This window comes from Pelophylax lessonae, assembly GCF_965119305.1.
Source record: "Pelophylax lessonae genome assembly, chromosome: 6".
Classification (NCBI taxonomy): Eukaryota; Metazoa; Chordata; class Amphibia; order Anura; family Ranidae; genus Pelophylax; species Pelophylax lessonae.
The window spans coordinates 192,751,953-192,767,514 of record NC_138773.1 but is presented as its reverse complement, the minus strand read 5'-3'; the positions used below and the strand labels follow the sequence as shown (position 1 = coordinate 192,767,514).

The window sequence follows — 15,562 nt, the reverse complement described above, 5'->3', positions numbered from 1 at the left end:
CAAAATAAATGGCACCACAGTGTGTCAGAGCATGCATTATAGAAGTAAATCAGCACTTAAAGCAAAAAAATCCAAAAAAATGGTTGCTGCAAAAGAAGAGGTATGGTACTTTCTTCGGAAGGGTTCATTTTATTTGCCATAAGATTTTGGCAGCACAGTCAAAAAACAAAGAAAACCCCTGCAAGCATGCATTTAAATGGAATCATCACATTCCCTTTAGCCCTGGTTCACACTGCATGTGATTTGCACAGGAATCTCATAACATTCCTGTGCAAATCATGTGTTTCTATGTGATGCAATTTAAGCCCATTGTTCCGTGAAAAATCCATACCCGTGAGAAAACCATACCCTCGTCACTTCCGGTGCAGCTACGGAGGGTATGGATTTCTCACGGTAGTTAAACTTGCGGCGCTTACATTAAAACAGCTCCTCTGAAACGTAAATCATCTCCGCTCTTCGCCCTGTCACTGCCCTCATCTCCGGTAATAAATATAAAAGCGGATCACGGAGCCGCGATCGCCGTCACATTTACATCTCATACTCCCGCCACCGCTTTTATATTTATTACCGGAGATGAGGGCAGTGACAGGGCGAAGAGCGGAGATGATTTACGTTTCAGATGAGCTGTTTTAATGTAAGCGCCGCAAGTTTTACATTAGACACAGTGCCGTGAGAATTTCATGCCCACCGAGCATGCGCACTTGTCTAATTCTTTAATGTTCAATCACGTATCCGGGGCTCTGAGCATGCGCACTGCTGCGCTGCTCAGCTGTTTCAGCCCGGAAGTGACGAGGGTATGGTTTCTCCACGGGGTATGGTTTTTTAACGTTACACCATACATTGTGAATGCCTCAAATCGAATCGCATCTGCATGAAAACAGTGCGGGCAGCTTTTTTTTTTTTTTTTTTTTTTGTTCACACTGGAACCTGATCGTGTGGGTGTTTACCAAATGTGTTTACCCAAGCATTTTGTGACCTGCTTTTGGGTTGTCGTTAACTTTTAATTGACACCACAGCAGATTGCATGAACCCAGTGCAATTCCTGTGCATTTCCTTCATTGCATCAATGTAAACCACAGCTGAAAATGAATCAGATTGAGGAGTACAGAGGCAGCCACTGCTGAACTCTCATTCTGAAACTACTACCCTGGCAGACATACTGATCCAATATCTTCAGTACTTTCACTGACTGAGAACAAGTATACAAGTTTCAGCTTTACTTGAGATTCCTGAACTGCAAGCTTGTTCCAGATCAGTAAATTGGAAAGTACCCCAGCCACAGACAATGCTACATGGCAGCCTCCGTCTTCCTCTCTAGACCCTCCCCAATTCATCTGCAATATATTACAAAGCCAATAAAAGAGCAATACTTACTTTGCTACAATATAGCATCCATAGCTCATAGAGTCTTTCCCGGGATGCCATCCCGTGACCTCTGCTCCGAGCGTTCTCAGACAAATCTATTTCAGAACCAGTTCCTCCACATTGTTTAGAGTTTTATCCTCAGCCCTTTACATTTATATGTTGCCGTTGATGTACTCCCACCAAACAAACAAATAAGCAAGTTGTGCTCAGATCAAACCAGCAGAAAACCAGCTCAGCAGGACTTGGACATGCTTAGCAAGGCTAGCATTCTATTGTAATCCACATATGGGTGGGCACAAAACAGATCACGGAAATACAGGTAGTCCAGAGCTTCTCCAAACAAAATTAATTTATTGTCCTTGCCTCGGATTCCAAAAGGTCTTCATAGGGCTCAGTGTTAGGTGATGTCACATGCATTATCCGCTGATAAAACTATTGGCACACACATCAGGAAGTTCTGGGAGTCTATACGGGGAGGACTATTACACACCTGGTTGCTGAGTCACCTAAAGGAAAAGAAAACAATTCCATTAAATAAAAAAACAACCAAAGAAAGAAAAAGAGACAGGAACAAACAACTTTTACTCCTTGAGTAGATTAGGTAAACATGAATGTCTGCAGATCTATGTTCCTAACACACGTGAGTGTGAAAAGAGAACTGTCAGCTACCCCCCCCCCCCCCCCCAGTATTTAAATATTTAAATAGCCAGCATTTCCCTGTTATAAATATTTGGTTCAAAAAAGTGATTTTTTTTTTTTTCTCTATATAAAAATAAAACAAACATGCCTTTTACTTACCAGCTCTGTGCAATACTTATACACAGAGCAGCCCCGATTCTCTTCTTCTGGGGTCCCCGCCAGTGCTCCAGGCCCCTCCTCTCCTTCTGGTGTCCCTAGGCAAAGCTGCTTTCCCTTGGGGGCACCCGTGCGTTCTCACTCCCAAATCCTGCTGCTGCATCCATTGACAGAAACAGCGGGACTCAGCCCCATCCCCGCTTCCGTGTCACGGGATTTAATTGACAGCAGCGGGAGCCAATTGTTCCTTCTGCTAACAATCTGTCCAATAAGGAGGGAGACAGCGGCTGGAGCCACAGGTTCCTTCTGCTAACAATCTGTCCAATAAGGAAGGAGACAGCGGCTGGAGCCACAGGTTCCTTCTGCTAACAATCTGTCCAGTAAGGCGGGAGACAGCGGCTGGAGCCAATGGTTCCTTCTGCTAACAATCTGTCCAGTAAGGCGGGAGACAGCGGCTGGAGCCAATGGTTCCTTCTGCTAACAATCTGTCCAATAAGGAGGGAGACAGCGGCTGGAGCCAATGGTTCCTTCTGCTAACAATCTGTCCAGTAAGGCGGGAGACAGCGGCTGGAGCCAATGGTTCCTTCTGCTAACAATCTGTCCAATAAGGAGGGAGACAGCGGCTGGAGCCAACGGTTCCTTCTGCTAACAATCTGTCCAATAAGGAAGGAGACAGCGGCTGGAGCCACAGGTTCCTTCTACTAACAATCTGTCCAGTAAGGCGGGAGACAGCGGCTGGAGCCAATGGTTCCTTCTGCTAACAATCTGTCCAATAAGGAGGGAGACAGTGGCTGGAGCCAATGGTTCCTTCTTCTAACAATCTGTCTAATAAGGAACGAGACAGCGGCTGGAGCCACTGGTTCCTTCTTCTAACAATCTGTCCAATAAGGCAGGAGACAGCGGCTGGAGCCAATGGTTCCTTCTGCTAACAATCTGTCCAATATGAAGGAGACAGCAGCTGGAGCCACTGGTTCCTTCTGCTAACAATCTGTCCAATAAGGAGGGAGACAGCGGCTGGAGCCAATGGTTCCTTCTGCTAACAATCTGTCCAATAAGGAAGGAGACAGCGGCTGGAGCCATTGGTTCCTTCTGCTAACAATCTGCCCAATAAGGCAGGAGACAGCGGCTGGAGCCAATGGTTCCTTCTGCTAACAATCTGTCCAATAAGGAAGGAGACAGCTGCTGGAGCCACTGGTTCCTTCTGCTAACAATTTGACCAATAAGGAAGGAGACAGCGGCTGGGGCCACTGGTTCCTTCTGCTAACAATCTGTCCAATAAGGCGGGAGACAGTGGCAGGAGCCACTGGTTCCTTCTGTTAACAATCTGCCCAATAAGGCAGGAGACAGCGGCAGGAGCCAATGGTTCCTTCTGCTAACAATCTGTCCAATAAGGAAGGAGACAGCTGCTGGAGCCACTGGTTCCTTCTGCTAACAATTTGACCAATAAGGAAGGAGACAGCGGCTGGGGCCACTGGTTCCTTCTGCTAACAATCTGTCCAATAAGGAAGAAGACAGCGGCTGGAGCCACTGGTTCCTTCTGCTAATAATCTGTCCAATAAGGAAGAAGACAGCGGCTGGAGCCAATGGTTCCTTCTGCTAACAATCTGTCCAATAAGGAAGAAGACAGCGGCTGGAGCCAATGGTTCCTTCTGCTAACAATCTGTCCAATAAGGAGGGAGACAGCGGCGGGAGCCAATGGTTCCTTCTGCTAACAATCTGTCCAATAAGGCAGGAGACAGCGGCTGGAGCCAATGGTTCCTTCTGCTAACAATCTGTCCAATAAGGAAGAAGACAGCGGCTGGAGCCAATGGTTCCTTCTGCTAACAATCTGTCCAATAAGGAAGGAGACAGCGGCTGCAGCCACAGGTTCCTTCTGCTAACAATCTGCCCAATAAGAAAGGAGACAGCGGCTGCAGCCACAGGTTCCTTCTGCTAACAATCTGCCCAATAAGGAGGGAGACAGCGGCTGGAGCCAATGGTTTCTTCTGCTAAAAATCAGTCCAAAAAGAAAGGAGACAGCGGCTGGAGCCACTGGTTCCTTCTGCTAACAATCTGTCCAATAAGGAGGGAGACAGCGGCTGGAGCCAATGCGCTTGTGCACATCTTTGAAATGGATTAGAGGGGAGCTTCAGCACAGAAGGCTTTTCCTTGAGGCTTTAGAACCACTTTAAGTGGGTCTGATCGGGTCTGCCTCACTTTTCAAGGTGATTGGAACTCCGTGTTGGTCTATGGGTGGCTGGAACTAAAGGACTCGGGTTACCTCTAAGTCCATCCAGATCCCCAGTCCATCCAGATCCCCAGATCCTCTGCATCCTTTTCCGTAATGTCAGACCTAAACAGATCCCTGGTAGTCTAATGTAAATAGATGCAAGTTCATTTACATAAGAAACCCATGGATTTAATACGTGCCTGGAAAGCTCCTTTTTTTTAAATGCAGTAGAAAACTGAAGAAGCACAAAGGGGACATTCTTTATATTTTTCTCAGATTCAGCAGGAGATCTGTTCACAAGCCCCTGCCAATGAGACTCGATAATGCCCATCTGAAAAGAGCCCTAAAATGTTACTAAACCCAGAACCTGCATTCACTATACCTGGTCTCCCACAGTACACAAAACATAGAAATGCAATTATCTTAGTAAATATAAACTGCTACATACATTTTCTCATCAGCAGTATATATATGGCAGTCTTGTGATTTCTACCAGTTTCTGGTCAAAGTTTGTAGGAGGAGTTTTCATTCTTCTCTGACTGTACTATGAGGCTGCAGGACCCCTGACCCTCTGTTTGGACAATGTTGATTGGCCCTGAGCCGATCACATGCACCCTCCCCAAAAAAAACTCAGGCTGGACAAATCGCTGTAACCGCACATCCGTCTACAGCCACTCATCCTCTGCTTCTATGTTTTGGGGTTCCTGAGTCTGCGGAGGGGGCAGCATCTCTGAAACACGTATGTGGACGTTACCAATGTTCAGGCTGCATACTCTGTCCCTGTGTAATTTCACCACTCGCCCCAGGGGTGCCGTATAATCATTTGATGTCTTCTTCCATTACTACATTTTATCTTCTATCATTCATTTCTACTACTATTCTATCTTCTTGCTGACTTGCAGCATCTGTATGCTGATCTGACATCTGACGGCTGGTTACATGTTTTGGTCAAATCATTACTTTGTAAGTGCAATTTATTTTTATTTAACCATTTAAGGGTGAATTAGCTGCACCATCCAGTGCGCTCTGCTTTGTTGTACTATGAATACACATACTGTACAAAGTTACAACTGTTTTGTAAATGCTGTATTCAGGAAAAGTATACTACTGCATTTCTATGTTTAGGTGGGCGGTCAGGGGTGGTAAAATCGCAGTTAAACCTCCTTCTTTTACCACACCCTGGCCATCCACAAGAATGAGCTCTAACCCACTTACTGTTCAAAGGTGGTACTGCTCATTTTCTGTACTGTTTCTACGGAGAAGCAAGCAGCTATGTTATTCTAGGAAACATCTATTAAATGTGTTAGGACTGCAGAACACCTCCCCCTCTCCTTTTTATAACAAAGAAGATGTGTTCTGTGGTTCACAGAGAGAACTCTAAATAGTGCTAACTGATATGAGTGCAGTACAACAAGCTCACTGCATCTCAAATACGAGCAACAGGTATTTTTTTGCACCTATCAAACAGATATAGTAATTGTATATTTAGCAGACCAAATAAAGTAAATACGTTCCTTATTATATACTTAAAAAAAAGTTAAATTCTAGGTAAATGCACAGAAACATCAAGTATTTTTACCACTTCCCCTCAGTAGCAAGTTTTCATTTTTCACACGTGTTAAAATCTGCATTTTGGGCTATATTATTACCTAAAACCCCCAGAAAAGTATATCTTTTATACCTGAAAGCAGGGCCCAGAGAATAAAAAGAGGGTAGTCACAAGTGAAGTGGAATACGATAAGAGTGTTTAATATACATAAACAGCTAAAAATCAATGCCAAAAGACTGCTATATATAATGGTATTTTGGATATTGCTGTGTAATAATATGCTGTTAAAAGTACCATTAAACCCAAATCATCAAAACCTGTCCCTTCAGTACATCTTATCTCATCCACTAGAGCAGGGGTCTTCAAACTACGGCCCTCCAGCTGTTGCAGAACTACATGTCTGGAGACACAACTGATGAAACACCTCCAGATGAAGAGACCACTCCCCTTGGTCCAATGCTTGCCAACTGAGGTAATCCGCCTACCAGTTTTCCACCCTGGGAATGTGTATGGCAGAGAGGGCTGTAACTAACGGTTCTGCCCACCTTAGAATGCTGGCTACCTCCAGAGTCGCCAGGACACTTCTTGTGCCTTCTGGGGATTGACATAAGCCACGGCCGTGGCATTGTCCGATTGAATGCGCACTGTACCTCCCTGAAGGCGATCCGTCCAACGGTCCAGACAGTCTGATCGCTCAGAGTTCCAAGACATTGATCGGTAGTCTGGACTCTACCGGTGTCCAGATCCCCTGAGCAGAATTTTTGCCGAGGACACCTCCCCAGCCAGACAGGTGACTGCTGTCCAATACAAGGGGTGGAAGGATTTTGCCCAACCAAAGCGCCAGAGAACGAAGCCACCATATCAGGAACTCTTTAGTTCCCCGGCTCAGCCAGATCCGATTGTCCCATTTGGCCAGAATCTCCCATGCAGGGACTAATATGGAACAGAACCGCCTCAAAAGGTAGACACCATCAGGCCCAGCACCTGCATGCAAGTTCGGAGGGATGACCATCTGCTGGACAGCAGGAGACTAATTGTAGCCTGCAGTTTCTGGAGTTTATCCAGAGGAAGGAGCACTCTGGCTAAGGCCGAGTCCAGAGTCAGACCCAGATAGTCCAGCTTTGTGGACGGAACCAGAGCAGACTTCTGAAAATTCGGAATCCCGCCAAGCTCCCACAAAGGGTCACATGGTGATCTCCAGGTTTTCCACCAGAGCAGTAGGAGACTCCGCTTGCAGAAGGAGATCGTCCAAGTAGCCCAGTACCGTGATCTCCCATTGGCGTAAGAATGCTAGCACCAGGGCCAAAACTTTTGTGAATACCCGAGGAGCGGAGGCGAGACCAAAGGGTAACACCACAAACTGATAATGCTCCTCTCCCACGGCAAAGCGGAGAAAGCACTGGTGGCCGACACATATTGGAATGTGAAGGTAAACGTCATTGATGTCTATGGAGGCAAGAAAATCCCCCTGATGCAGGGAAGCCACAACCGTGCGAATGGACTCCATTCTGAAATTCTGCACCCGCACAAAGCAGTTCAGCGCCTTGAGGTCCAGAATTGGACGCACCTTGTCTTCCTTCCTGGGGACTGTAAACCGGTGTCAGAACCAGGACAAATACCCTTTGAAGTAAAAGGTCTTATGACCTCGTGTACCCACTTGTCTTGTACCAGGGAAGTTCACGGTTCTGGGAACCATCAAAGATGCCCCCCATCCCAGATACGGATGAGGGCGCACCTTCATGCTGCAGGGGCCTTGTTCGTGGGTCTGGAGAAGCCCCCTCTTGACTTACCAGGACCCGGTTGTATGCGACCTCTAAGACCCGGTTGTATGCGACCTCGTGAGGCATTTAACTCGCAGGTCAGCCCCGATCCGGTGGGGCTATGTCGCGGTCAACCTAGCATGGAGCGGAGATCTGCGCGCGCTCGCTGGCCAGACTGGGGTGACCACAGGATCTAGATTATCCAGCCCGTCGCCCAGCCAGACAGTTGATTGTAGATCTCACCGGAAAAAAACAGGAGAAAAAAAAAATCTATCTAAAAAGAAAAAATTGCCAGAACCAGGGATCCCAGCAAGTAACTAGGTCCTTACTCTTGACTAGGCAGAAAAAACGATTGCAGTACCTATAGCAGAGAGAGGGAGTATACCCCCTGGGACTGTCTTTATGCGTAGCCAGACTTTATTTCTGCCTAGTGTCCTACTCCTGTAAGGGGCAGTATAACCCAATGGTTAAGAAGATCAGGAGCCATGTCTTTCAATGAACTAAAGAGAAACAATATTTTTGCTTTCTGCTATATAACATTTCCAATAAAAAAAATTAAAAAATCTAATTTTTTCATCAATTTAGGCCAATATGTATTCTGCTATATATTTTTGTAAAAAAAATCCTAATAAGTGTATATTGATTGGTTAGCGCAAAAGTTATAGCGTCTACAAACTATGGGATACATTTATGGACTTTTTATTTTTTTGTATTGTTTTTACTAGTAATAGTGGCGATCAACGATTTTGACGCGGGACTGCGACATTATGTCGGACAAATCTGACACTGAGTGACACTTTTAGAGGATCAGTGACACCCATACAGTGATCAGTGCTAAAAAAAAAAAATGCACTGTTACAGTATAAATGACATTGGCAGGGAATGGGTTAACACCAGGGACGATCAATGGGTTAAGTGTGCTCCTAGGGAGTGCTTTCTAACTGTGGGGGGAGTGGATGCACTAGAGGAAAAGAGAGATCTGTGTTTCAGCTTAGCTGAAAAACAAGATCTCTCTTTTCCCCCCTGACAGAACAGCAGTCTGCCTTCTTTACATAGGCAGATCGCAGCTCTGTCATTCCACCAAACTAACAGCGGGTCCCGGCGGACATCGCGGCCACCAGACCCGCTTATTGGCACCAATCACAGCGGGAGTGGGGCTTCGGCAGTGTGCGGGCCCCTCGACATCTCATGCACAAAATCACATACATGTACATGATTGTGCGCAGCCGAGCCGCCCTGCCGCAGTATATACAGTATGTGGCAGGCGGTCCGAAGTGGTTAAACAAATCCTGCTACCTAAGTTGTACTGCTCTATCTGCTGCCCTTCTCTTCTCTGCATCTGTTCATAGTGCTGAATTCTAAAGCTTGTCTGAGAGCACCGAAAAAAGGGGCGGAGAGCTGAAGTCACACTCTGCAGAGATCAGTGGGGAGAGCTCTGACACCCGATTGGAGGGAAGGGACACACCCCCCTCCACACAGGAACAGAGCTGAGGCTGTCAATCAGCTGGAGCTCCTTCCCCATCACCATTTTCTCTTGGTGTCAGCAAAACTTGTCAGAACTTCATGCTAAAGGCAGTGGAAAGAAGCAGCAGACAGAAATGACACTTAGTGCACTTAACGGAGACAAGTACACACTATAGAGGGATATGCTTTTTTTTATTTTTGTCTGAAGGCTCCACTTTAACCACTTCCCACAAAATCATTTTGAGGAAGTAGTGGTTGTACCGGGGTGATGACTGCAGCCAGAGGCATCACCCCAGTACTGTTTTTTAGAGCCGACGGACGGCTTTCATGTGATAACAACCGATGAGGCTAATTAGCTGCTCGGCTGTTATCACAAACAGCATGAGGGGATGTTCCCCCCCTGCCGCTCTGCCTGGGGCACCCATTCCTCCAAGAGACCCGAGCGACCAGCGTGCACATCCGCTGGCTGGCCGGAGACCCGAACAAAGCCGAAATGGGGTCTCTGATGAAGTAAACCCGGAAGTGATGTCACAACATTTACTTGGCAGACAACAGCGTCGATTTAAAAAAATCCAAAGTATTCAAAAACGTAGATTTTGCTGTTTTGAATACTTTGAAGTGGAGAGGAGGGGTTTGGGGTCTTTTATACCCCAGATCCCTCCATAAAGAGTACCTGTCACTGTCTATTACTGTCACAAGGATGTCTACATTCCTTGTGATGGCAATAAAAGTGATTCAAATTTTTTCTTAAAGGAATAGTGTAAAAAATAAAATAACTAAACAAACAAAGATTTTTTTTAAAGTGCCCCTGTATGCATGCCAAAGAAAACGCATACGTAAGCTGCGCCTACAAATGTAAACAGTGTTCAAATCACACATGTGAGGTATCGCTGCAATCGTTAGAGTAAGAGCAATCATTCTAGCACTAGACCTCATCTGTAACTCCTAAACTTGGTAAGCTTTAAAATATGTTAAAATGTCGCCTATGGAGACTTTGAGGTACTGTTGCCATTCCACGAGTGCGTGCAATTTAAGTGCCGGTTCACACTAGTATGACTTGTCAGGTGACTTGTCAGCCTGACAAGTCGCGGACCGTCGCAGTCCATTGTGTAGTACAGGAATGGTTCTAATAGGAACGACACAAGTCGCTCCGACTTAGAAAAAGGTTCCTGTACTACTTCGGGGCGACTTGGAGTGACTTGCATAGACATTCATTTTATGAAGTCCGTGCAAGTCGCGCCGAAGTCACGGTGCACGCGACTTCACAGGTCGCCCCCAAAGTCGTGCCGCTACAGTGTGAACCGGCACTTAAAGCGTAACATGTTAGGTATCTATTTACTCAACATCATCTTTCACAATATAGAGAAAATTGGGCTAACTTAACTGTTTTTTTTTTTTTTTTTTATTTATCTATATTTTTAATTTATTTATATAAATTGTATTTTTTCCCAAAAAAAATTTGCGTTTGAAAGACTGCTGCACAAATAACATGTGACATAAAAAATTGCAACAAGCGCCATTTTTTTCTCCAGAGCCTCTGGTAAAAATAAATAAATAAAGAAATATTATATATATATATATATAAAATGTTTGGGTGTTCTAAGTAATTTTCTACCAAAAAAATACTGATTGCAACTTGAAAGCAACAAATGTCAGAAATGCCTGGTCTTTAAGTGGTAAACATTGTATGTTTAGTATCACTTTAAGAAATGATTTGGCGGTTTACCACCTTCTCTCCAACAATGCCTGTTCACCTAATAATCTATTATTCCAAACTTTCTGACTGTATGCTCTTCTAGCCAGAACTCTTGCTGGGTTTTATATATGTGGGTAAGCTATAATGATGTCTGTACAGCCTCATCTCACTTTATACAGAACAGTGTCTGCTGCTAAAACATTCTGCATAGCACTCTCTACCACTTTCTAATATTTTACTAGTATTAGAGCTTATAAATGCAAAACATACAGCGGTTCTGTTTCATTGCCTATTTTCAGGATAATAATGGTCAATTAACTTTTTTATTACATGCCTCTAGTCTTAGTTGCAGGAAAAAAAAAAAGAATGCACAATTCTTATTTGCGCTCAGTTCACTAAGCTGGCACTGACGTTGTTAATGGCAAACAGACTTCCATGCAGAGGGATAAGAAGAATTTGCTACATCCAGAGAGACAGAAATATTCAACAGGGCAAATTCCTTTGCATCAGCTGTAAGCATGGCAGGCAGGGAACAATCCCAGCATGTGACTTTCACCATTAACTCATTCATGGACAGATGGCACAGCTGGGGCAAATCATTATTAGAATTTATTAGGACAGCCCTCAAATTTTACACTCGCCTTCTCACAGTTTGCGAGTGCAAAATGATTGATGGCTAGTGTAGGGCTGCCTCGGGAGCTGTTCTCCCCGTGATCGCCCAGGGGAAGAGAGGAGAGGAAGAGGAAAGCTGGCTGGATAATCACAGAGCGGGGTTGCCCCGCTGTAACAGCTTTCATTTGAATTGCCAGGCGTTTGCGGTCACACTGCCTTCTGGCCTGGCGGCTTTGATAGACAGAACACTGGTCCAATGCCGGGACGTGTGACGTCCATCATAGGAGCCGATCCAAGAGGCAGGACTATGTGTGACGGCAAACGCCCCGGCAATTCAAATGAAAGCTGGTACAGCAGGGCGATCTCTGCTGTTATTATCCGCCTGGCTTTCCTCTTCCTTTTTTCTCTCTTCCCCTGCACTGGTCAGGCTGCATTGATGGGCACTTGGTGAGGCTGCATTGACTGTCACAGGTGAGGCTGCATTGACTGGCACAGGTGAGGCTGCATTGACTGGCACAGGTGAGGCTGCATTGACTGGCACATGAGAGGCTGCATTGATGGGCATTGATGGGCACTGATCATGCTTTATTGATGGGCACAGGTGAGGTTTCATTGATGGGCACAGGTGAGGCTGCATTGATGGGCACTGCTCAGGCTGCATTGATGGGCACTGGTGAAGCTGCATTGATGGGCACTGGTGAAGCTGCATTGATGGGCACTGGTGAGGCTGCATTGAAGGGCACTGGAGAGGCTGCATTGAAGGGCACTGGAGAGGCTGCATTGAAGGGCACTGGTGAGGCTGCATTGAAGGGCACTGGTGAGGCTGCATTGAAGGGCACTGGTGAGGCGGCACTGATGAGCTTCATTAATGATGCTGCACTGATGGACACTGATAGGCTGCATTGATGGGCATTGATTGAATTTTGTAACTTCTGTATTCATGCAAAAACATTTAACAGTGTAATTTTAAGAGATAAATTTATGAGGGCGTGTTTAGGGCGGGGTTTGGAGCGGGGCAGGGTAGGGGTTGGGTGGGGCAACTGGTGGCGAGTAACCCTTAAGCATAAACACGAAAAAAGGGCGCACCAGCCTAGCGCATTATCCTCAGTAGGCTTTTATTAATAAAATATTATAAAATGTCTACTCACAAATATGTGATGTAAACCAGCATGTCAGATCCAACTAACAATGTCCATAGTGTTGGAGTCCACTGTCTTAGTCAAGAATATCGGCTATGGGCTATTCCAATAGTAAGAAAATAGTTGTAGGAGGTAGGTCAGGGACAATACAGATCAAGGGGAGAGGACGTGATGACAACTAAAGTCATTCAGGCTGGAAATTAAGTGGGGTCAAGATAGTTAACAGTGTGCAGAAAAGGAGACTCAGTGCTTTCAGTACAGTACAGGACTCTCTACAAGTCTGCAAGAAGAAAGTTAAGGCTGGAGTTCAGCTTTAAATTGGATTTCTAGGCTTAACTCTTAAAACTGTCCCCTACCCCCTCCTGTGCATGCTAACCTGATTAAGAAATACCTGTATACTTATCTATTTTCAGCCTGTTTTGGTCCCGTCATGTGATCTGGCTCCCCTGTATCAGCCAGCGCGGCTGCAAGGGAGAGGAGGGCATGCCATCAAAGGATAGGCCATTGAAGCCAATGGGGGACATCACTTCAGGCTTTTCTAGGCATTGTTGGAGCACTCTCTCTTCTCCCCTGCATCGGCTGCTGGCTGAGACAGGGGAGATCCTGTGACTGGATCAGAGTGGGTTGAGAATAGGCAAATATACAGCTCTTTCTTACACAGATTAGTAAGCATAGGTGTTGGGAGGAAGAGTAGTAAGGATTAACTGCTTGCGGACTGCCCCATATACATCTACTGTGACAGGTCAGCCGATGTGCTCTGGATCACGTATCTGGTACGTGATCAGCGCTTCTGAGTGAGGCGCACACGTGTGTCTCTAGCCCTGGCTGTACTGTGATTTGCTACAGCACAAGCCGATCAGGGTGTACCAGCCAATAAATGATCACCAGGACACACTGATCGGCTCTGTCATGTACGGAAGTGAGCTCTGTACACTAACAGGCAATCTTGAACACGAACGGGAGATCGCTTAGTAAAAGCAGCATATATTACACATACACATATTACACAGTTAGGCACACAGGTAACCCCATGATCACCCCTAGATGTTAACCCCTTCCCAGCCAGTGTCATTAGTAAGTGACAGTGTATAGTAGTAGCACTGATCACTGTATTATTGTCAGTGTACCCCCCAACCAGCGTCAGCTAGTGTCAGATTGCCTGCCACACTATCACAGTCCCACTCACTGATCGCTGCCATTACTAGTATAAAAAAAAAAAATTCCAGTGTATATACCATAGTTTGTAGGCCCTATAACGCAAACCAAATAATATACGCTTATTTTGATTTTTGATTTTTTTTTTTTTTACCAAAGACAAGTAGCAGAATACATTTTGTTCTAAATTGATGAAATGTGATTTTTTTTAAATTTGAATTGGATATGTTTTAAAACAGAATATAAAAAATGCTGTTTTTTTTTTTTTTAATTTTCGGTCTTTATTCGTTTATATAATAAAAAACCCAGTGGTAATCAAATACCACCAAAAGAAAGCCCTTTCTAAGAAAAAAAATGATATAAATTTCATTTGCATACAGTGTTGCATGACCACGCATTTGTCAGTTAAATTAGTGCAGTGCCGAATAGCAAAAAAATGGCCTGGTCATGAAGGAGGTAAAAACCTTCCGGAGCACAAGTGGTTAAACGTGGAATTCTACTTTAACATTCTGCAATCTCCCTTTTTCTTTTCTGTTACTTTATTAAAATGTGGACATTTTGTGAGGCAAGGTAGATAAGCTTATGTGAATAATCTTCCTAACTCTTACCAACCACTGAGAAATTAGCCACACAGGGAGTGCATTGTTTTCAATCAGTCAGATGACTCGTGAGAAGTAGCAGTACACAACCACTTATGCAGCATCACAAAGCGGATGTAATCTAAATATGTAACAGAGTATACGGCTATTCACATACATCATCAATCAACAAAACTAGATTTTGTGAATGAAAGTTTATGGACAGAACTCCAAACCCCTGAGATCGGCCCCTTTCACACGGGCGGTTGTTCTGCCGCAGGTAAAATCATGTTTTCTTATATTGAAATTCCAACACTTCTGACATGGAGATTTCTCACATTTGTACATTGCGTTTATATGCGATTACTTGCGTTTTTACATGCAGCTGCATTCAGCTGCGGTAGTACATTCTTGCCTTTTGTATAGCAACTGTTTACTTATTTTTTCTTTGTACTGCGATTAACTGCGTTTATATACAGATAGCTGCGGTACGTCGCCCCTGCATGCTGTCAACGTTTTTTTTTCCTAAGTGCACAAAACCGCAGGTTATGAAAACGTTGCTAAACGCAGTGTTGGAATGGGGCCAAATGGATGCATTGTCTGCATTAAGCTGCGGTAAATAAGTTCCTCTATCTGCAGCTAAAAGCTGAAATCGAACCACACGTGTCAAAGGGGCCTTAGGCTCCCAGTCGCAGGTGATGGACCTGGTCTGTAAAGCCCCGTACACACGTACCGATCGTCGGCATACAAACGTTCGTCTTTTCTCCCCGGGATGTCGGTGTCTGTTGAAAAGTGCAAAGACTGCCCAAGAATTTTGTCCGCCGACTACAGCCGACTGCAGAAGTGATGTCATGTAATGGTTAACTTTCCCTGTGTTTTTTCTTTTTTGAGCATGCCCAGTCTTGCAAATCTGCGGTCTGTCGAATTCTGTACTGACTGGCGAACAATCGTCCGTTCTGGCGTCGGCATACAAAAATTTAAATGCTTGCAAGAAAGACTCTTGTCCGCAGAATGTGCGCAGACAGCTGTCGGAGGCACCATACTAACAAGCGTACAATCGGCAGATCTTTCGTCCGCCGACGTTTGTATGCCGACGATCGGTACGTGTGTACGGGCCTTAAGTCCATATCTGCTCCTCAGTGGTTCAATTTGTGCTTTTTTTTTTCTTAAAGTTTTTTTTAAGTTTTTTTTCAAAAAAATTGCATTTGAAAAACCGCTGCACAAATACCGTGTGACAAAA

General features: G+C 45.0%; 1 protein-coding gene across 4 annotated transcripts in view; it reads right to left on the bottom strand.

Moving 5' to 3' along the window:
• The window catches only part of NBEAL1 (neurobeachin like 1), a 312,113-nt gene that overhangs the window by 281,641 nt on the left and 14,910 nt on the right, over positions 1-15,562 (bottom strand). For all 4 annotated transcript variants that reach the window (XM_082260720.1, XM_082260721.1, XM_082260722.1 and 1 more), the window contains exon 2: positions 1,375-1,871. In XM_082260720.1, coding sequence (XP_082116846.1) covers positions 1,375-1,425 — 51 coding nt within the window. In that variant the 5' untranslated portion in view covers positions 1,426-1,871. The remainder of the gene's footprint in view (positions 1-1,374; positions 1,872-15,562) is intronic.